The sequence below is a fragment of the Lemur catta genome, chromosome 13 (genome assembly GCF_020740605.2).
Source record: "Lemur catta isolate mLemCat1 chromosome 13, mLemCat1.pri, whole genome shotgun sequence".
NCBI lineage: Eukaryota > Metazoa > Chordata > Mammalia > Primates > Lemuridae > Lemur > Lemur catta.
Genome location: NC_059140.1, coordinates 41,649,628 through 41,673,406, shown reverse-complemented (window position 1 = coordinate 41,673,406; position 23,779 = coordinate 41,649,628). Strand labels below are relative to the sequence as shown.

The 23,779-nt window shown below is 37.3% G+C and overlaps 1 protein-coding gene across 2 annotated transcripts in view; it reads right to left on the bottom strand.

The window, feature by feature from the left end:
- Nucleotides 1-23,779, bottom strand: part of KLF12 (Kruppel like factor 12) — a 232,724-nt gene that overhangs the window by 9,796 nt on the left and 199,149 nt on the right. For both annotated transcript variants that reach the window (XM_045567222.1, XM_045567223.1), the window contains exon 5: nt 10,344-10,501. In XM_045567222.1, coding sequence (XP_045423178.1) covers nt 10,344-10,501 — 158 coding nt within the window. The remainder of the gene's footprint in view (nt 1-10,343; nt 10,502-23,779) is intronic.

The following is a 23,779-nucleotide window of genomic DNA, read 5'->3' as shown; positions in this document are numbered from 1 at the left end:
TACTTTAATCTTTCAAATGATATATTTACTTTATAATTCTTTTTGTTTTTAGTTATGAGGATTTTTAAATGAATTATCTTGAATGCGAATAAACATTATTTTTATATATTCTTTAGTGGTGAATATATATTATACCAAAATATAGTTCATTATTATCTTTAATAACTTCACTAAAATCACAAGTTTTACATTAGTAGAAGATAATTTTGCCACTCGGGATAAGATGACCAGCAGTCGAAATCCAATTATTCTTAGGCAGAACATGAGAAAACACAGAGGTTGGTAACACAAAGCTGTGTTGATGGATGTATGGACAAAATAAAGCCAAAAGCAGAAGAAAGAGAATGCAATTACAAAGACCCCACAAAGATCCCCTGGCATTTTTAACTTTTCTCTGTCGCTGATGATGTATGCACTAACAGAAACAGAATTAAGAAACAAAATTAATTAATTAATTATTTAACTGAAGTAATAATGGATAGGCTGTCTCAGAAGTCTTTTCTAAATGTATGAACAAAGCTGCACTTGTTTTTAAAATACATTAAGGTAAAACTTCTAAAACAAAATTTAATCCAATCTGTACAGAACGGGCACCTAGATTCAGATCATTGTGAATCTTAGGTACAATGTTTTTCTAAACAGTAACTATCTAAATAGGTTAAAATAACTCTCTCCCCACTAACGAAATTATGTGTAACACTTTCCTGGCATTTTGTTACCCATCTGGAGTCTTCAGTTTCCTCGTTAAAGGTGGGACTAAAACATGCCTGTCTGCATGGGCAGGTGATGGTCACTCTGCTCCTCCACCAGATCAATTACCCCTTCAGCGCTGCTGTGGCGACTCGCCTGGAGCTCACACATAGCTTTCCCATTAGGTGTTATTTTACACGCGGATACGTGTGGATGTCCATGGCTGTCTCCCCCATCAGATTTAGGACTCCTTGCTGGATTCCTTTGTATATTACTATTCAAAGAGTTGTGTGCCGAACAAGTGCTCAAGGGCTGCTTATTTCATCTTGTTTAATGATTAATGCTTCTGATCCGTGTCTTCTCACTGGCTTCTAACAAATACAATTTTAGTAGACTGGGGAGGTAGACCGGTTTACATTAATGAAAAACCTTAAAAATAGACCCTGAAAGTATCTTGCAATCTCATTACTTCACTGTCCCTGAATGGCTAGTGATAAATAGGCAGGTACTGCCAGGCAGACACGCACGGGAATGTGGCTCCAGAGCAGAGATGACGCTGGCAGGTTATCTGCAAACTTGTCTGAGACCGGGTATGATGACAACTGCACAGGCTCTAGAGAAACCGGAGTTTTAATCCCAGCTCCTCTGCTTTTCCAATGCCTGCCCACAGACAGGTGCTCTGCCCTCACTCCTTCCCAGGGATTTGCATAAGCCAGGAAAATATGTAAAGCACTCACAGAGCTGAGCACGATGCCTGGGACATTGCAGGTCCTCAGGAAATATCAGGTCCCTCCCGCCCATGAGGTCCATGTCTGCTAATCACACACCTTACTCCCAACCGCACACACTAGACATGCTCAAGTTCATCCTTTCCCCTGCCCTCATGTCCACTCAGGTGCCATGCCCTGCTGTTTCGACTGCTTCCTTGTTTCCCACGTACCCTTTGTTTTTAACCATCAAACTTGTGCAACAGGGGAATGTACTGAGTGCTCTAGGGCTATTGGGGATGGTACTTCTTCCTGCCTACGACAGGAGGGTGGTCAGAGAGCTTAACAGACAAGGTGACAGCGAGGCAGTCTGGAAAATAAATGGGAGCTTACCAAGTGATGAAGTAAGTAGAAAGGAGGCTACTAGGTAGGCCATGTCAGGGAGGGGGAAGAATGTACAAATGAGCTCCATGCAGCCAGGCACATTTGGAGATTCATTCATTTGTATGGCCGAGGAGTAGGGCGAAATTGGGATGGGGAGAACAAATGAGGTTTAACAGGTGAACACGGGGCAGACGACAAGGACCCTGCATGCCCAGCTTGGGAAGGTGTCCCCAAAGGCCCTGGCCATAGCAGACAGCAAACACTGTGTTTTCCTTTGTCATTTCACTTGTACCTTTACATGCTTGGCCTTTGTTATGACTATTCATATGAGTTTTACCTAGTATACTTCTGGACAAATTCACTGAAAATGGTGCCTATGCCTTTTTCTGCCTTTAAAAAATATCTTCTATAGTGCCATATAGGAAGTGCTAAAAAACAATCTGTATAGTTAAATTTGTCTGTAAATGGACCCTTTCAAATGGAAGACTGATAAGTATTTAAAATACATTCATTAAAAGATTGTTTTATACTATCATTTTACTAAAATGATGATAAAAGGGCTTACTGAACAACAGTTAGCTTTACCTCAAATTTCCTGAATTATATACATTTGTAAATTTAGTAGAGCCTGAAGTAAAAAGATTATATAATTACACCTCATGGCGATGAGTATGTACTAAATTATCCAGACCTTTTTGCTTTGAAGCTATTGCTCACAAAAATAATATCTATCTATAGCTATACCCATGCATATACCATTCCAATTCAACAAATAATTATTGCGTCCCTAAGATGTGTTTGTCACTGTATTTATTTGGGATATACAATTGATGCCCCTGTGGTAATTATACAATAACTTGCCACATTTATGTTCCAAGGTAAAAAAGAAAACCTGAGAGTCACACAAGTTAAGCAGCCTTGTCTAAATTCACCAATCAGTTAGGGGCCAAAGACAGATTCAATCTTTTGTCCCCTGACTTCAAATTTAGTGATTTTTTAAATATTTTCTTTATTTCTCAGCAGTTACCAACATATTAATAGTTCATATTTGTGAGCTGTTTGATCCGGACTTACAAACAACTTCCTGGGAGAGGATTTTTCCCTGAAAAACAAGTTTTCTCTTAAATGATTTGTTATCTTGGCATCACTGAGCCCTAAGCTTTATTTAACAATGAATCTAGATGGGGGGTCTGAAATGAAGATTTATGTGGAATGAGTTGCTTAATTAATGGATACAGATGTGCGATCAAGAACAGCAGCACCCCACTGATCTGAAGTTAAGATCTAGCAACCACAAGGCCCTGTGAGCAAGAGGCCACCAGGAGGCACAGCTGTCACAAAGCCAGTGGTTTTCTTTGCAGGACTATCCTCAGACCACTTCAGAATCTCATCCAGTAAAAGAAGATGTCGAAGTAGAAGAAATACAGAAATAGCAGTGAGAAATCATGAGGCAAGTAAAAAAGTGAAAAAACACGAAATCTGCAGGCATCTAGGATCGCTGTGTGTGGAAGTGTGTGTGTACATGTGTCTATGGATATTGCAAACATACAATCCAGTGTCACTAATATATAACAAAGGTTACATACAGCACTTGGTATCAATTACAGAGGCTCCATTCATCAAGGAAAGCGTTATTAAATAATGTGTAGTTTCCTTCACTCGTAAAGGTAGGGAAGGACACTTACAACAGAATCAGTTAATATTTTTAAGCATCCATATGAGTAAACTTCCTTTTATGGGCAAGATTCAGATATGAATAATTCATAAGAAATGTGACTGCCTTAAATTCACCACTTTTTAAGGTTAGAGGTATATAGTTTTCACATGAATTCTAATGAATATTATACAAGATTGGCTACTGAGCCTCACGGATTTATTATAGAGCAATGTATCAATCTGGAATATAAAATATTACCAGGTTCATTTGAAATGGAATATTTTTATATGCTGCAATTACTTTTTTAGAAAACCTGGTTTTAAATTTATCTTCATTTTGCCTTTTAAAAAAGGCATCATGAAATTGTAATATTATGCAGAACACTGATAATCCTGTTTCATTTTAATGTCGTGTCATACACACCATGAGAGAGTTCTAGTTTCTTCTTTTTCAGCCCTTTCTTCTAAACTAGATCCAACATCTGGTTCTAGTGCACCATCTAGTGGCCGTAGGAATCACTGATAACCTGACTGTTGCTTGCACTGCATTTCAGAAATTACTAGAACATTTAATTTTTAGAAAATAGAATTCTAAACAGCAATACCAAATTCATAAAATTATTTTTTTCTAAAACTCAAATTTGAATAATTTAGTAAGCAATATAATTCTTAAAATTAAGGAATCCATAGTACGTATTTGTTATGTACAGCACAGATTTAAATGATTACATTAATTTTAATACACTGCATATTCACTTAAATAATATTATACTATACACTGCTTCATGTATAGAAGACCCACAATTTAGACTGGTGAATACAACAACGAACCTGCTAACAATAATGTGTACGTGATTGCTGAGATATGTTTTTTCCTCCTTTTTGATATGCCTTAAACCAGTGGTCCCTAACCTTTTTGGCACCAGAGACTGGTTTGGTGGAAGATAATTTTTCCAGGTGGGTGGGGGGGTGGAGGTCAGGCGGTGATGTGAGCTACGGGGAGCACCTACAGCAGCTGTAAATACAGATGAAGCTTTGGTTGCCTGCCGCTCACCTCCTGCTCTGTGGCCCAGTCCCTAAATTACATGCAAGACAATTTTTACATGGATGGAGGGGCAGAGTTCAGGCGGTGATGCACCACTGGGTGCCTATCAAGCCACACATGGACCAGTACCGGGTGTTGGGGACCGCAGCCTTAAATGATGTAGCACAAACAGGTGTTTAAGTAAAGGCATTTAAAAATACTTGGTCACATCTTCATGTTATTATCTAAACTGTACATTCATGAAAATATACATAATTACTTTTGAATTTAAAAAGGCACTTCTCAGCATTTCTTTCCTTGCTAGTATCTAGAAAATGTTTCTTTTACATTCCTAAAACTATGTATGAATTACTACCTAAGTAGTACATAAACAGATGACTGATCAGGTACTAATAAAGCACAAAAAGATCAAACATTAAAGGCAAAATTAACGTGACTTTCTCAAAGAGTTTTTCACTGCTACTTGCTCCCCTCCCATAGCGTGCGTGGCTCTTATAAGTCATCTGTTATAATCCCAACTCCACATTAATTATTACTGGTCACACACAAGTAACTTACTCAATATGCCTGAAGCAAAAGTAAGGCTAAGAAGATATCTATTAAAAGCACGCAATCCAACCTGCAATCCTATAGAACTTGTGTTCATTTCATTTTGAACACTAAGCTATGAAATCTTGTATATAATTAAAAAACAGAAGCCAGCATGGGCTCACTTTGAACCAGTTACAGCAAATCAACCAAACCACATTCATTCTTTCTTTTTAAAAATAATGTTATTTGACTGATAGTTCAGGAGACTAAAACTGCACATAGTAACAATCTTTCTGCTAGGTGAGTGAATGATTTGACATATGTTAGTTTTGGACAGCAATTTCAAAGGACATTTTGATGGAGCTGTGAGACAGAGAAATGTGGGCTGAGAGTAGGACAATTTGGTGGATTCCTGGCCGAATGGAGGTCTCTAGGATCATGTCTCAGGGCTTTTTCCTGGAATCTGTCCTATTTAATACCTGCATCAATTATCTGGCAAAGATGGAAACGCTAAAGGAGAGAGTGAAAATACTAAAAACAAGGTGGGTGGGAAGGAGTTTCAAATCATTGCAATTTATTAGAATAATGGGCCCAAATCGATAAAATGGATATTGAATAATTATTTTCCAAATTTGAAGAAGTACATGCAACCCTTGGAAAAATGATTCTGTTCTGTCTCTCCAGCCTGTGCCTAAACACTTTCAGTAATAGAAAACATGCTACTTCCAAAGGAAGCCATCATTTAAGGGACAGCTCCAACTATACATATAACTTTGCTTGCTTAGGTTTAAAAGAAATCAGTTATAGGTACAGGGGATAGACAAGATCTAGCTGTAAGCAGTTCTTGATTCAGATGATGTAACAGAGAGTCAACTGCTAAATGACTTAACATATTTGCATATACAGGCATATCTCATTTTACTGAGCTGCACTTTATTGCACTTCGCAGATATCGCACTTTTACAAATTGAAGGTTTGTGGTAATCCTGACTTAAGCAAGTCTACTGGCGCCATTTTTGGAACACCATGTGCTCACGTCATATCTGGGTGTCACATTTTGGTTATTCTTGCAGTATTTCAATTTTTATCATTATTATTATTCTTTTACGGTGATACATAATCAGTGACCTTTGATGTTACTACTGTAATTGCTCTGGGGTTCTGCGAACTGCACCCATATAAGACAGCCTTAATTGCTAAATGCTGTGGGCTGACTGCTCCACTGACCAGCCGTTGCCCTCTCTCCCTTCTCCTTGAGCCTCCCTACTCCCTGAGACACAACAGTATTGAAATCAGGCCAATCAATAACCCTACAATGGCCACCAAATGTTCAAGCGAAAGGAAGAGTGTTGTACATCTCTCCCTTCACATCAGAAACTAGAAACCATTAAGCTAAGTGAGAAAGGCACATCGAAAGCTGAGGTAGGCTGAAAGCTAGGCTTCTTGCGCCAAATAGTTAGCCACGTTGCAAATGTAAAGGAAAAGTTCCTGAAGGAAACTGAAAGTGTTACTCCTATAAATACATGAATGATAAGAAAGTGAAATAGTCTAATTGATGATAGGGAGAAAGTTTTAGTAGTCTGGATAGATCAAACCAGCCACAATATTCCCTTAAGCCAAAGTCTAATCCAGAGCAAGGCTCTAACTCTCTGCAATTCTATGAAGCCTGAGAGAGGTGAGGAAGCTGCAGACGAAAAGTTTGAAGCTAGAAGAGGCTGGTTTATGAGGTTTAAGGAAAGAAGCCATCTCTATAACATAAAAGTGCAAGGTAAAGCAACAAGTGCTGATGTACAAGCTGCAGCAAGTTATCCAGAAGGTCTAGCTAAGATCACTGATGAATGTGACTAAGCTGAGCAGATTTTCAATGTACATGAAACAACCTCTTACTGGAAGAAGATGCTATCTAGGATTTTCATAGCTAGCAGAATCTTCAAAGGACAGGCTGACTCTCTTGTTAGGCGATAATGTAGCTGGTAACTTGAAGTTGAAGCCAATGTTCATTTACCATTCTGAAAATCCTAGATCCTCTAAGAATTGCGCTAAATCTACTCTGCCTGTGGTCTACAAATGGTACAACAAGGCCTGCATGACAGCACATCTGTTTACGGCCTGGTTTACTGAGTATCTTAAGCCCACTTTTGAGACTTACTGTTCAGAAAAAAGATTCCTTGCAAAATATTACAACTCATTGACAATGCGCCTAGTCACCCAAGAGCTCTGATGGAGTTGTACAAAAAGATTAATATTGTTTTCATGCCTGTTAACACAACATCCAATCTGCAGCCCATGAATCAAGGAGTCATTTCTACCTTTAAGTCTTATTATTGAAGAAATACATTTTGTAAGGCTATAGCTGCCATAGATAGTGATTGACCCGATGGATCTGGGAAAAGTAAATCAAAAACATTCTGGAAAGGACTCACCATTCTAGATGTCATTAAGAACATCCATGATTTGTGGGAAAAGGTGAAAATACCAATATTATCAGGAGTTTGGAAGAAGGGTCTTTAGCCCTTCTGGATGACTTGGAGGGGCTCCAGTCACCAGGGGAGGAAGGAACTGCAGATGCAGTGGAAGCAGCGAGAGAACTAGAATTAGAAGTGGAGCCTGAAGATGGGACTGAATTGTTACAATTTCAATTGTTACAATTTTAAAACTTGAACAGAGAAGGAGTTGCTTCTTATGGATGAGCAAAAAAAGTGGTTTCTTGAGATGGAATCTACTCTTGGTGAAGACGCTGTAAACATTGTTGAAATGACAACAAAGCATTTAGAATATTATTCATATATAAGCTTAGTTGATAAAGCAACACCAGGGTTTGAGAGGACTGACTCCAATTTTGAAGAAGTCTACTGTGGGTACAATGCTATCAAACATCATTAAAGAAAGAAACCATTGATGAGCCAAACTTCACTGTTGTCTTATTTTAAGAAATTGTCAAAAAAAAAAGAAAAAAAAGAAATTGTCACAGCCACCCCGACCTTTAGCAACCACCACCCTGATCAGTCAGCAGCCATCAACACTGAGGCAAGACCCTCCACGAACAAAAAGATTATGATTCGTCAAAGGCTTAGATGATAGCATTTTTTAGCAATTAAGCATTTTCTAAATTATAGACATTATTTTTTTAGACATAATGCTATTGCACACTAAATAGACTATACCTGTAGTTTAGGGTTAACATAAATTTTATGTGCATTGGGAAAATAAAAAATTCATATGACTTGCTTTGTTGTGATACTCACTTTTTTGGGGCAGTCTGGAATTGAACCTGCAATTCCAGGCACGTGTGTATTAAGAGAAGTTCATTCACAGGATCTCTTCCCTCAACTTGTGGTTTGAAAACTTTTAAAGACACAGTGATCAGTTGGAGTATATCTAGAAAGATATGGCTGAGAGAACTGGAGGTGTTTGATTTGGGGAAATGAAGATGCTAGTTGGTTGACAGTGTTGAGAAGAATATGAGAGCCAGTTGTGAAAAAAAAGTACAGGGTGATCAATAGAGCCATCCCATGAAACTAAAATGCTCCAATACCCAAACAGTGCCATAGGAGACCATTCAACACTGCAGGAGGTAAGGATGCTACCCTCAAATTTCACCCAACTTGTCTTGCAGAAGAATAAGATGTCACTCAAAGTATTTAAGAAGAGGTAAGAAAACTGCTGCTATGAAAACAATAGTCAGCCACAAGTCACTCTTGTGTAAAAAAGACAGTAATAGTTACAACCACCAGGTTGTTGTGAGGATCAAATAAAAAAATACATGTAAGTGTACAGAAAACTGCATAATAGTGACTCACTGAAAGAATGAGAGATGACATGCAGAGGGTTCCCCTCATCAGAAAACATACTAGACTCTGATGTATAAAGTCCATTCTGAACCTTGGAGCTTATGATTTCATCTTATTCATAAGCCAAGCTAATTAATTCTGCTTCGGCATCAAGGTTTATATTGTTTTGAATTGTAATGCATCAATGATGTCTATGTCTCCTCTACTTTCATGGTATGTTAAAACCTGTAAGATGCAATCTTATGATACCATGGAGTTAAACCCTTTTATAGAACCTGATTAAAAGTTTTCCTCTCTTTCACTGTTCATCACTTGGATAAAAGGGATAGAGGTGTCTGTGTGGAAATGAGGCTAATATATATTTCAGAAAGCTCAAGGAGAATAGGAGGAACTCAAAAATATGTGATGATTCACTGCAGAAAGGTCATTTATTTTTAACAGAAATGCTCCCATAAAAAGTCAGTAATATGGCCTAATCACACTTCCTGCTATGATTTGTGCTATCTCTCGATAGCACGGGATATGCTTATTCAATTTCCATGCCTTTACACTCATTCTTTGCCTTGAAAATAAAGAAATTCCCTCTAAAATACTGCCTAAGAAACAGATTCAAATTTCTCATGCGCAAGCTCAGACTCCTCGAAGATGGAAGGATCTGGGAATTGAGAAGAAAAGGGAAACGGATTGGGAGCAGAGAAGAAACACAGAAGAGGCAATCTGAAAAATGTGTTGACTTAACCATCCTAGAAATATTAAAATTATAACATGTTAAATGAGCAAAAGTAAACCCCAGATTCTCTAATGCTTTTCTGACTTAGGCAAGCCTCCTACTACGCCATAATTTCATAGCCAAAAAAAAAAAAAAACATGATGCCCAGCTTCAAAATTTAGAGTCATGACTCTGAAAAGCAACTTTGAAAATAGCCTGTGACTTGTTTTCTGTGGAAGGCAACACATTCTCCTAATATAATAATATGAGCTAAATAAATGGCAAAGAATGCCAATTTCAATAATTTTGCTACCTAAGCTGGGAAGCGGTTTCCACAGTGTGGTTATTTGCAGGTTTCAGCTGGGAATCCGGTGCACTTAAGGTTTCCAGCTAGAGGCAGACACTGTCCCGGCCAGACTCGGGGCTTGCTTGCTCTGGGGCAAGTTTTACCAGGAATGCGTGGGAATGAGTTCCCCTGTTCTAGCTGCTGCTTTGAGCTTCACACGGCCTCGTCACTTTTCCTAGAAGAGGTAGTGTAAGTGTGAGACCCTCTTCCCAAAAGAATACTTTTGTGGTGACACTGATCATGAAAAAGACTACTAGATCACTGTGTTCCCACCATTTTAAAAGCCCTTAAGAAACATTTCATTGGTTTCTAAAGTTCACTAAGACCTAAGCCTTTTTCATATGAGAGAGAGAATACATTCTGCCTAGAAGGAAGGAACTAAACTCAGCATGTCTGTACAATGGGTGAGTAGCCACTGTAGCTAAAGGCTGGTGCTTCCTGGATTCCCTCTGACTCTCAGACGGAAAGCCCTGCTGGGCTGTACCTGTGTGTGTCCTCCGATGAGCCTTCAGGTGAGAACTTTTTGTGTATACTTTGTTGCATCCCTCAAAATCACATCTGTGGATACGCCGTTTCCTGGAGTCTGGGGATTCAGACCGTCTCTGGCGTCTTGTGCTCTCAATACTAAATGGTGAAATAGAACTGAAAAAACAAAAAGCAGAGTTATGTGGTGAGAGGCACAGCACTCCATCTTGGTTCCAGTGGCACTGGAACATAGTCACAGACTCTACAGCTTCACGGACTCAACGCCACTATGGCCACATTTCCTGCTACCACTTACTTGGATACATCTCATTTCTTAACTCCAAAAGGTGAGCAGGCAGCATGACTTATTTCTGGTGAAATTACTCCCCAGGAGAGAAAAACATGCTTAAAACAACAACACTAAACAAAAAACCACTAAGACTAAATGAAAGCAGGTGGTAGCTGAGTAAATCCCCACTATCAGAAGAAACAATCTGGTGGAGGTAAATTAACAACTCAGTTTTGAACTTCTGAATATCCTTATGGAGAATATTTTAAGAAGCCCTGCTCTAGACAAGTGACAAAATGAATGGATTTAATAAGTAACAGGGGGATATGAGTTGTATACGACAACATACAAACTTGGGTAAAATCACAAGGTACATTTCAAAACAAGTGAGGTCAGGCTGAAAAAATGACATCAGTTCATCAATAACATGACTCACGACAAGCTATTTCTGCTTGGTGAAATGTACCTGACATTTAACTTTTCTAGTTGGTGTTTTTTTGTGGTGAGGAATAACGTGCATTGTATTTAAAGATTAGCTGTATCACCATGATGAACAAAAAGTTTTAACTACGAAATTTGGCCCTGACTTGCATGTTGTTTAATTTTAATGCCCCAGTAGACAAACAAGATTAGTTTGTAATGTCAGGTAATTCATTAACAAGAACTTTTTCAAACCTTAATCTTTTTTGATTGAGACAGAAATAAAGAATATGATTCATTTTCTTTTTAGTGATCCACGATGTTCTTTAAAATTTTTTTACAGTGAAATATGATAAAAAAGTAATCATCCATATTTCTACCACAAAAAACTTACCACTGTTAATATTTTGACATATTTTCTTCCAACTTTCCAGGTTTGGATGTTTTTAAAGATTAATTATTAATAAATCACCTCTTAAAAAAATTGAACATTACAGATAAAGATAAATTCTCCCCTTGTTTTCCACCATCATCCTGGTCCTTTCTTCTCCTTCCAGGAAAAGCCTCTATCATCAGTTTTCTTTAGAGCCTTCTAATTCTCTTTAATTACGTTTACCTACACATAACTGCATTAATAGAAATTCACAGTTTTGTGTTTTTTAAAAGCCCTATAAATATTATGATATTCACATCATCCTGTAAATTGCTCCATCCTGCCTTTTTTTCACTCAACATTAAACATCTGAGATTTATCCATGTTGATACAAACGCTGTAATTCATTTATCTGAAGTGCTATATACTTCAACTTATTAATTCTAAGATTTATTTTTTTCCATATTTTAACATCTCTAAAATCAGAATGCTTCTTACAATTGGTGGCTTGCCATAGTTTAACTGACATAATTTTTTTTATTAATGGTACATAAAGGAATTAGTGCATCTTAGGAGTAGATGACATTTCACCTTAGATCAGGGTTAGTGAACTTTTTCTGTAAAGGGGTAGATAGCAAATATTTTATTTCAACTTTTGAGGGCCATCTAGTTTTATGTTGTAATAATCAACTATGCAATAATATATAGTGAAAGCATCTATAGGTAACATACAAACAAATGAACATGTTTATATTCCAATAAAACTTTATTTAAAAAAAATAGTGGGCTATATTTGGTCCATGGGTTATAGTTGCTGACTTGAGTTATATGAGATATGGTAGGAGTCCAATAAACATTAATCCCAGAGTTTTAAAAATCTATTTCATAAGTGGTTACACATATAGACTACTTCTAATATTACACTTTTACACTGCTGCAGTGAACTTTTTTTTGAATGTCTCCCGCACATATGCCTCTTAAGTTTTCTATGTATCTTTTCCCTTTTACAAATAAATAGGCAGCCAAAGCTTTAGGCTAGGTAAGAGTAAATATAAATGATGTTCATCTACCTGTGTCTTAAACAGTTTTTAGGAAAGATCTATATTAGCAGAATGAAAGAACATATGCTAGGTATGGCTAAGACGTTTGTTCAGCTCTCTTATTAATCAATGTGGACTTGTGGTTTTCCACATAATTGACTCAGTTGCAGGGATTGGAGCCTATTGTGAAAGAGTCCAAATAGTGTGACTGGCCTGCCCCATGTAAGAACAGCTTTAGTCACTCCTGACAAGCTATGTTTTTGTCACTGGGTGTAATGCCCATGAACAAATAAGACTGTGTGTGCTATCACAGGGTAACAGTAATTCATTTCTTGAATGTGTAGTCATGAAAATAAATATGGATCTTGGCACTGGGAAATTCAAAAAAGGAAGTCATTCATTGTTCTGTACAATGTTTGACATCTTTTTTTTTTTTTTTGAGGATAGAGTTTTGCTCTGTTGCCCCGGCTAGAGTACAGTGGCATCATTATAGCTCATTGCAACCTCCAGCTCCTGGACTCAAGTGATCCTCTTGCCTTAGCCTGAAGCTGGGACTACACACCTAAGCTAATTTTTCGACACTCAGCTAATGACACTCAGCTAATTTTTCTATTTTCAGTAGAGACAGGGTCTCCCCTCTTGCTTAGGTTGGTCTTGAACTCCTGAGCTCAAGCAGTCCTCCCACCTCAGCCTCCCAGAGTGCTAGGATTACAGGTGTCAGCCACTGCGCGTGGCCCAATATTTGACATCTTTTAAAATTGAGAAAATGATATATTTCCTTCAAATTAGAACTTAAAGTCTATAATAAAAACGCTTTATTCTGTACAATCCTTTCTACACACTAATATGTAGAAGTCTACACACACATACAGTTTTCTCCTGATTTTAGTTATTAATATTTATCTTGCTATTTGTGTATACTGAGAAAAGTAAAAAATAAATCTGAAATCAAAACCAAGTAACTACTAAACAGTCCATAATGAAGTAATGCTACAACACAGCCCATCCATGACTTAAATATATGGTGGGCAAAGAAACAAAAGGCTACAGAAGGGCATGAAACTGCCTCACTGAGAGTTTTGAATTTACATCAACATGAAGACTAGTTAGGTGGATGGTCTTAATGCTATCAGACCTCATACCTTGGTTTTCCTCGTTCTAAAGTGAAATATTTCAGAATATTATTAAGAATGACCACCTAAACATTCTGCACAATAAATAGAAAAATAATTTTTAAAAGAAGGCATGTGCAATGAATGGCTGTATCCACTAAAGCTGGCTTTGAAATAACATTAAGGGTAAATTTTCTCTTTGGTTCCCCTTTCTAAATGGCAGGGGCATCCTCAGAAGGTGTCAAAGAACCCTTGGCTAAACTGTACCTTTTCAGACTATTTATTTGATCTCTTTGTGGAAAGGCAGGAAGTATGGTGCTGAAGAAAAAATGAACCAGAAATATATAAAAACTTAGAGAACATATAGGTAGATGAGAGGACAATCCAAGTCCAAGGAGGACTGCTGTTGTTCTGGAGCCCATGGCATGATTCTGCAGTTGGTGGGTACTGTAGGTGGACGGCAACCATGGATTGGGGGTTTGACTGACCCAAACTGGAACCATGGAACCAAGTAATTTTGCATTTCTAGAACCTAGGACATTGTGGGCATTTAAGAAATGTTTGCTAAATAGAATGAATGAATGTACCAAGCCAGGTAGTCCTAATTTTTAATTTCATATAATCAATCAATTAATTAGTTAATTAATACTTACTAGGATCCTTTGATTGCAAGCCTTCAGATAAAGGGCACTCAATTTCTTACTCCTGTACCCATATCCCCAAGTTTCATACTTACAATGCTATACCACGTGGCTACTGACTATCAGGGAATCTGGGTAGCCACTAAAAACACATGTATGTAAGTGCCTCAGGTCTTTCCCCTAAGTTCAAGAGCAGGACGTTCTATAGCATTGCTTACAATTGAAATTCCCAGTGCGAGGCCACTGATACCTGTGCAGGTTGCCGGTGAAAGAAATTACACGAATTTTCCCTTTGGTCCCAGCAGGCATCCAGAAAAGCCACAAAAGGTGAAGGAACAAGCCTCACGGTGGGTGATGTTATCCTGTCCCGTCTCACTCTGGGGCTACCATAAGAAAGAGCGTTTGGTAACAGAGCAGAGGTCATTACACCCTGGGTATTTCTACTCTGCCCTTCCTAATGCTTTCTGAGCAATACGCCCTTTGTTCAGGAGGCACTTGACGTATCCTCAAAGGCATGAAACCTGACTTCCGTGCTTCAAAAATTGGCCCTGTTCTAAAGAATAGAAATGTGTCAGTAACTACTGCATATGCCAGGCTGGTATTCTCCCAGTAAACCTTCGTAATAAGCTTAGCACAATGAAACTGGTTGAGGTGGACTAGCTGTTACTGTGTTCCCAAATTCTGTACTAAATACATCTGTACAGTTCAAAAGAACAATAACGAAAGGCTCACTCCTTTCCCCAGAAGGTTAGGCCATTTACAGTAGTGAATGAACGCCTGAGGGGCCCTCACAGGTATCCCGTTGTAATAATTAGATCTAGAGAGAGCAAATGAGTGAATCATGACTTCAGCTGCACAATAGTCCCACTTGGCATGGCAAGTTAAATTAGAATTAAACCCAGAGAGGCTCCAAAAGTCACATCCAGGAACAGCTCTATTTAAACAGAAGGCACTGCGTGGCTGTCATGAAAGAAATTAGGGTTTAGTGTAATCAGCAGGTAATAAAAGACCATTTGTCTCGTGTGACCTTAGGGTGATGAGATGCCCTTTGCTGAAATTGGAGTTTTTACAGGAGTTTAAAAAGATAAAAAGGCCAGGGCATTCTTTCAAAGCTGAAAAGAGGACACATACACCTCAAATTTAAAAACAAGAGAAGAAAACACTGGAATTGTGGGAGCTTGAGTAAATTCAAACACACAGTCTCAACAGAACTTCAAGGAGCATGGGCTGAGGATAATAACGACTGCTGACACTTACAGAATCCTTATCTGTGTGAGGCACTGACCTAAATGCTTTAAGCTTCAAAGTATCTCTCTGAGGTTGATACTATTAGAATCTCCATTTTATGGATAAGGAAACTGAGGCACAGAGAGGCGAAGACCAAAGCCAAGACAAAGTTAACAGCTATGACAGAATTTGGACCCAAGTCACAGATGAAGATATAGATATTATAAACCAGCATATGATAAAATAGGAAAGAGCAACAAAACAATCTGTATCACTTAAAATTCTACTCCATTTCAATTATATAAAACACAGCATATAAATGTTCTAAAATGTAGCCTGCTGTAATAAGGTACATACTTTTCTTTTGAGAACTTTAAACTGTTTTATAAATACGGTCATCAGAGGGGCACTCAGTATACTTACTTATTATTAATCTACTTAAGAAAATATTTTCTCAAAGTCATTGTAAACTACATATTTATTTCCAGGGAAATGTTTTTGAAAGGCTGAGTTTGGCAGTGGTGCACAATAATGTCTTCCTTGCCCATCAATGCCACAGAATCAGTTCCTAACCTGCCGTTCCACTTTATTTACAATTGTACCACAAAGAGTTGTGAGTTGGCTGCACAACAGAGTTACCTACAGGGAAGTGGGAGCGTTCAGTTCTAAAAAGCATGTTTTGTACTGTTTTCAAAGTTTAACATTATTTTGGATAAGACATTAAACATCACCTAAAAGAATTCTGAATTAGCTTTGGCCATAGAATACATGTAAGGAGAACATCTTCCTTGTTAGTAAATCAAACACCATTTTGGGAATGAATTATTGGGGACATAAGCCGCACAAGAGTTGATGAGACTTAACCAGGATTCAGTTACCCAGGATTTAAATCTCAGTAAAAGAGATTCTTTTCCTAGGAATAAGCCAGACATCTGCAATATTCTGTAGGCTTTCTCCTAGCCAGCAGATGGCCTCAGAAGCAGGAATCTTTATATTTCTCTGCCACACTACAACAGACAGCTCCTATCAGACCACGTCAATGTCTTTTCTCAGAAGGGAACTGGGGAAAAGGTGCTATTAATATTTAGATACACTCACTCCCAACCCCCAGCAGCTACCTTCCAGATTCACCAGCATCAAGTTCCTCTTTCATTCCTGCCTAAAGTTTGTTTTTTTTTTTTTTTTTTTTACAGAAAACTACTTTTGAACAGATTGAAACTGTAAGATTAGCAGTTGCCACCCTTTCCAGAAGCTGTGACTAAGACACTATACCACTTCATGTTCAAATTTGGATTCAATAAAAATGTTTTCACAAAATGCATAAATCAAGAGCAATACATTTGCTAAAATATGTCAAAAAGCTCAATCTTAGCATATATCCAAACTGGAGTTTGTCATTTTTATCATATGAACAGAGTATGATCCAAATGTATTTCTGATTATTGTTTTAATAAACAAAATCTCCTACTAAACTATTAATGATAAAAAGATAAGAGGTTTACAAATGAGCCTTTTGGGGGAGGTGGGGCATGGGGATGGATTCACTGTATATCATGATTTTACTTAAATTTAACAGCTTCCACTAAGTACTCTTCTATATCATTTTCTAGACTGTTAAAAAACTCAAAGCTATTATAGGCTTGTCTTCCTGCTCTTTTTTTGATGCGTCATATTTTAACAAGATCATAAGCTATATTAAGTAAAAGGTTTAAAGATAATCAAAACAGAAAAAAGTGAATCATTAACAGCATTAGCTATGATTGGTTTTACCAAACTTTTATGATGAAATTAGACTACAAGTTAAATGAAGCTTGCTAACAACAAAAAAAATCTCCTTCAGATATATAGTATCTATTCAAAATAGTTACTTTGGGGGGAATACTTTATGCATTGCAAAGACTTTACCCAATAAAAATCAATTCATAAGGTAGGATGAAAGAAGGGCTCTGAGACAGGTGTGGATTTCTGAATTATACTGGACATACCTACTGAAAGGAAGACATATAACTTCCTTAAATATTTGGAGAAACTTTTCTAGAGAATTTCTTCAGAAAATATTAAGGTTTCAATTATGTTTCATGCCATGAGTTGTAGCTTGGTGGATTCATGTGACTCTTAAAAACAACTTTCTAGGTCAGAATGGAATTAATTATCTTAAGCTGAATGCCTTTAAGGCAGGCCCTGCCCTCCTCACTCCGGCATGGGTCCAGCTACCATCTATTGCCTTATAAGAGCAGCACTTTATATCCCTCTTATCCATGTGGCTCTTGAACACACCTGAATTTGAGAGCCTCTAGAATCATGTTAAATTGGAAAAATAAATTCTCCTTACTGGACTAAAGATAAACTTTGAGCTACTCAAGAGTGAAGAGTCTTAGGCATGCCTCTCTAGAAATGACGTTATCGATAGACGCTTAAAGGGTGAAGGGAAAGAAAGCAAGGGAGGAGGTAGGTTGAGAGGCACAGTTTATCCTATGAGGAATTTACCAAGTGGAGCCTCACCACGGCAATGCTCTAGAGCAGAACTGCATAGGAGGCAGTTAATTTTTCCATACAAGAAGTATCTTCCTAGAAGTCAGATTCACCAACAAGGTAGTCCCGTGGATGTACCCAGGCCAAGACAATGCAGAATGAAACAAACATTCATGTTTCGAAATACACAGTTCTAATGAGATACTGTAATGCAGTCGTAAACTTTTGACGTGACCATGAAAATAGGCCTCTATCTATTTTATGATGATCATTAACCAGATCTATGTTATACTAGAGATTTATTTTATTAAAGAGCACTGACATTATATCAGCTAATTATCTGGTACTTAAGCTTGCATAAATTATTTAAGCATTTTTAGTGCTTGTATAGGATTATATAAATACTAAGACCAAGTAGAACTCATTGGTAGTTTTCCACTTGAGTATTTGTAGCCCAAACAATCGTCTAGTGCCACATATAGGCATTTTTCCCACCATTAAGTGTCCACGTATTTGAATTTTAGAGAAAAACAAAAATCTTCCCATCTGAGGCAGAGAGTATTTTACCTGCTTTTTATTTCCCTTCCTGAAAACTTCACTTAATCTTTGAATACTCTACAAAATTAATGTTGAAAAAGCAGGGAGATATACTAATATGACCCATATTCCTCATTGGAAGACATTTAAAAGATAAGGAGACTGAGATTAATTACTGTTTCAAGGCTACACAGCTAAACAGTGGCAGAGATGGACCCAGATGCCAGGCTTTCTGACCCCTATCGCCAAGACTCTTCCACTTTCCAATGAGGTTATAGAAAGATCTGTATGATAATTTCTACTTAGAATGAAGGAAAACCTGCTTGGCAACACTGATATTCTTTGTTTTTCATTAAACAGTTAGAACTACAAACCCCCTCCTATTTACTGTTTTGCTTTGGCTGCTAGGAAACTCAGACGCAATAGCCTAGGATTTGTTATGTTTATTTTCCACTGTAATTATAAGATTTGAAATAGAAAACTATATGGTTTTGATTTTATATAGTAATTTTTAAAACATATATATCATGAAATTCTTTCCAAACTAGGGGATCTATTAATGATGAGCAAAGAAACAAAAACAAAAAACAAAATATGTTGTTCTTTAAAATAGAGAAAACCTTGTGAAATTTGAATCTGGGTTTTCATTTGCAGACTTCTAAAGTTCTGTGATCAATAAGCTTATATTATTATATTTAAGGAAAAAAAATAAGAATCCTAATTCTTATGGCAGAAAAGAAACACAGGACTTGTAGTCTGAAAATACAGATATGAATTATAGATTATAATTTAGGAGCTATGGTATCTTGGACATTTTATCTTTTGGATTTTCAGATTGCCACGTTTCACGTGGATATTTAACACTGACTACTGAATGGAGCTTTCATGAAGATTAGCTTAGAGTAATGTAAAGCCGACCCAGTATTCATTATATCCCCAGCATTTCTTAACATTATGCGCCTTCTTTTTTTTGGCTAATAACTTTATTAAGATATAATTCATGTATCATAAAAGTGACCTCTGTGAAGTGAACAGTTCAGTAGCATCCAGTACATTCACACCATTGTGCAACCATTACCTCTGTATACTTCCAAAACATTTTCATTACCCCAAAGAAAACCCTAAGCTCTGTTCCAGATCCAAAACAAAAAAGAAAAAAAAAAAACAAAACTCCATACTCATTAGCAGTCATTCTGCCTTCCCTCTAGTCCTTGGTAACTACTACTCTACTTTCTATCTCTAGGGATTTGCCTATTCTGGACATTTAATAGAAATAACACCATACAATATATGGCCTTTTGTGACTGCCTTCTTTCACTTGGCATAAAGTTTTCAAGGCTCATCCATGTTGTAGCATGCATCAATACCTCACTCCTTTTTTACAGTCAAATAATATTCCATTGTATGGATAGGTCACATTTTGTTTATTCACTGATTAGTTGATGGACATTTGGGTTAATTCCATCTTTTGGCTACTATGAATAATGCTGCTGTTAACATTGTGTACAAGTTTTTGTTGGACATATGTTTTCAAATGTCTTGGTTATACAAATAGGAGAATTACTAGGTCATATGGCAATTCTATGCTAAATATTTTGAGGACTCACCACATTAAAGTGGTTGTACCATTTTATAATGTCACCAGCACTGTGAGAAAGATCCAATTTCTCCACATCTACACCAACACATTATGTCTATCTTTTTGATTTTGACCATCCTACAGGGTGTGACATGGTATTTCAGTGTGGTTTTGATTAGCATTTCCCTAATGACTAGTGATGTTGTTTATCTTTTCATGTGCTCACAGGCCATTTGTATATGTTCTTTGGAGAAATGTCTATTCAAATACTTTGCCTATTTTAAACTCTTGTCTTTTTACTGTTAAGATTTCTTTATATATTCTGGATACAAGTCTCTTATTAGATATATAATTTGCAAATATTTTCTGAGGGTTTTCTTTTCACTTTTTTAATCATGTCCTTAATGCACAAAAGGTTTAAATTTTCATCAAGTCCAATTTATTATTTCTTTAGTGGTATATGTTTGGTGTTGTATCTAAGATGGCTTTGATTAACATAAAGTCTCAAAGATTCACTTCTATGTTTTAAGAGTTTTATAGATTTAGCTCTTATGCTTATATTTATGATGCATTTTTGGTTAATATTTTGCATATGGTGCAAGAAAGGAAGGAGTCCAATTTTATTCTTTTGCAAGGAAATCCAGTTGTCCCAGTACCATTTGTAGAAAAGATTATTCTTTCCTCATTGAATTATCTTGACACTGTTTTCAAAACCAATTGACCATAAATGTAAAGGTTTATTCCTGGACTTTCACTTAACTGCAACTATAGTTTTATTTCTTCCTTTCCAACCCAGATTTCTTTTATTTCTTTTCCTTAGCTGCCTTGGCTAAAATGTTGAGTGAAAGTGGCGAATGTGAACATCCTTGTCTTGTTCCAAATCTTAGGGCTCAGTACTCAGTCTTCTACCATTAACTATGTTAGCCATGAGCTTTTCACAGACGCTCTGTCAGGTTGAGGATATTCCCCTTCTATTCCTAGTGTGCTGAGTGTTTTCATCACAAAAGGATGCTGGATTTTGTTAAATGCTTTTTCTGCATCTATTGAGATAATTATGTGGTTTCATCTTTTATTCTATTAATACGGTATATTATATTGATTTTCATAAGCCAAAGCAGCCTCATTCTTGGGTTAAGTCCCACTTATCATAGTGTATAATTCTTTTCATATGTTGCCAGATTCAGTTTTCTTGTATATTATTGAGGGCTTTTGAGTCTATATTCATAAGGGATATTGCTAGGTAGTTTTCTTGTGAGGTTTTTGTCTGGCTTTGGTATCAAGATAACGTTGGCCTTAGAGAATAAGCTGGGAAGTGTTCTGGGCTCCTCCTTAATTTTGAGCTCCATGGGACCACGTTTACACCCAGATCCATTCCTTATTATATCAACTGTTCCCATTTGCTGATATTTAGCCTCTCTTTCCAATCCCAGTTTTGTTCTTACCCTGCTTCCACAGAGTTGCCGTCTCTGACATTTCTATGCTATCAGCACTACTCTCACCTGTAACTTCTCGTATCACTAAAGTCTTGGGGCCCTGCTGTCCACCAAATATACAGACCTGGCCTATCCTATTCACCTAAGAAGAGTCAGATAAAAACTTTGCAAGTTTTAAAGTATCACATAAATATCATTTACTTTTCTAGGTTCATTCTTCTCTATTATTGGCAAAACACTGTCCACAGTTCTCAGGATCACAGTATTGCTAGATATTACTGTTCACCTCTCAATGTGTACTCTTTACAACACACTTAGTGTATACTGTAAAATACTACTGCAGGTGGCATAATGGCTTATATAGCACCATACGTAGATGATTATCACAAAAATTAGGCAAAAGTAGGCAGGGTAGATATTGTTATTGGCAGTCTTATAGCTGAGGAACAAGTGAGAAAAGAGCAGCTCAGAATGGTTAAGTGCTTGGGAAATGACAGACTTAAGAGCTCTAGTCTATACTTTTCTTTGTACCTCACATCTTTCCTATAGAAAGATAAAAAAGTCTTTACTATATCAAGATGATAATATTAAATCTCCTGTACCATATTTATTGATGATTAAATATTATATGCCCTGTCATTTTTTTTTAACTTGGCTTTTTCCCCGCTGAGAACAATCAGTAAGATGAGAGTAGTAGATTAGTAGTAGTCAGTTATATAGGTGTTTTTCATCTTAACACTACTGATTACATAAAAGGAAACAATTATTGTCTGTGAGTTCACCATAGGAAGGCAAACAGGGATGCAAAGGCATCCTTAGCATGTTCATAATCTAATGAGGTATAGGATTTAGGTATCTATCTACCTCAAATACATGAAGAATTATTCAAATCTTTATCAACTCTATGCCACGTGGAAGTCTAACCACCCCTCGCTTCCCCAAGATGTGTGTAAATTTCTGGAAAGTTTATGTTCCCAGGGCTACTTTGGCCTCCAGCATCAATCCTGATGCTATTAATATAATCAGCACTTTCTTCAATTTGCACCTCAAGAACAACCACAGAAACCTATCTGGATGTTTAGTAGCCCCTTTCTACAGAATGGAGGGACCCCTGGAGTTTTGTTCTCCCTGATTCTACCTATAAAATGCTCTTGGCTACTTCTGTGCTGCTTGTTGGTCCCATCCAGCCTCAGGCTCTCTTCATCTTGCTGGCCTCCTTCATCTCTTCTCTGATTTCTTCCCTATCCCAACTTTATGCAAAAGAAAAACAACAAATTCCTTCCCTTGGCACATGGAGATCAGCTCTCCCCTACCAAAAGCCTTGGGAGTAAGGTTATCTCCAAGTACCTGGCTCGGAGGTGTGAGTGGGGTTCAGCTCAGAGTCTGCCTCCAAACATTTCTACACCAAGAGTTTTGTTCTGGAGGAATCTGGTGCCAGCTGTTAAGACAATAAAATTTGCTCCAACTTATTATGCATGCAACTCATAATTACATAAGCCCCCAAAATGATATGTGATAGAGAGGCATAATGAAGTGCTATGGGAATCAAGGGAGGGAGTGTCTGATTCTCTTTGGGAAGATCAAGCCAAGCTTAATGGAAGACACCAACAAATGGGTCTGGAAAAATATTACTAAGTGTACATGTGGTTGATAAAGAGAAACCAGAAGAGAGGACTGATGATTATGGATGTAAACAAATCACAAAGTCAATCTTCTTTAATACCAACTTGTCTAATGAGCAGAGTTCCTAATAGGTGGGTGGGCAGGAGCGAATACAGGGCAGACAGGATGACCAGGGAGGGCCAGGGAGGACAGACTTTGAATGTTCCTGTAAAAGAACTTCATTTCGTAGGGCTTGGAAGTGTCATGATTGAGTATTAGGCTCTGAGTTTTAGGAAGAAAATTCTGGCTTAGGAGAGTAGGATTCATTGGTGAGAAAGTTATTAAAGTCAAGGCCATTTATTAGAGAGCTATTTATTGCCATCCTCTAAATAGGTGCATTCTACCTGAACCAAAATAGAGTCTTTAAATCTGAATCAGAGGGGACCAATTTCAAGGCATTTCAGAAGCAGAACTATCAGTTCTTGGTGATGATTGATGGGATAATGGTGGAGAAGGGAGAGAGAGGAATGAAAGGTGACCCCAGCAGGTTAGCCTGGGTCAAAAGTAATGTTAGACCAGGACAAAAGTAATATCATTAACCAACCTAGACTCCGCAGGAAAAGTGGAAGGATAGGAGAAGCTAATGGTTAAAATTAATCTATAGATGCACAATAAATCTATGTTTAAATGACAACAGAGTGGCACTTTCTTTTTATTTGATAGGCCAGTA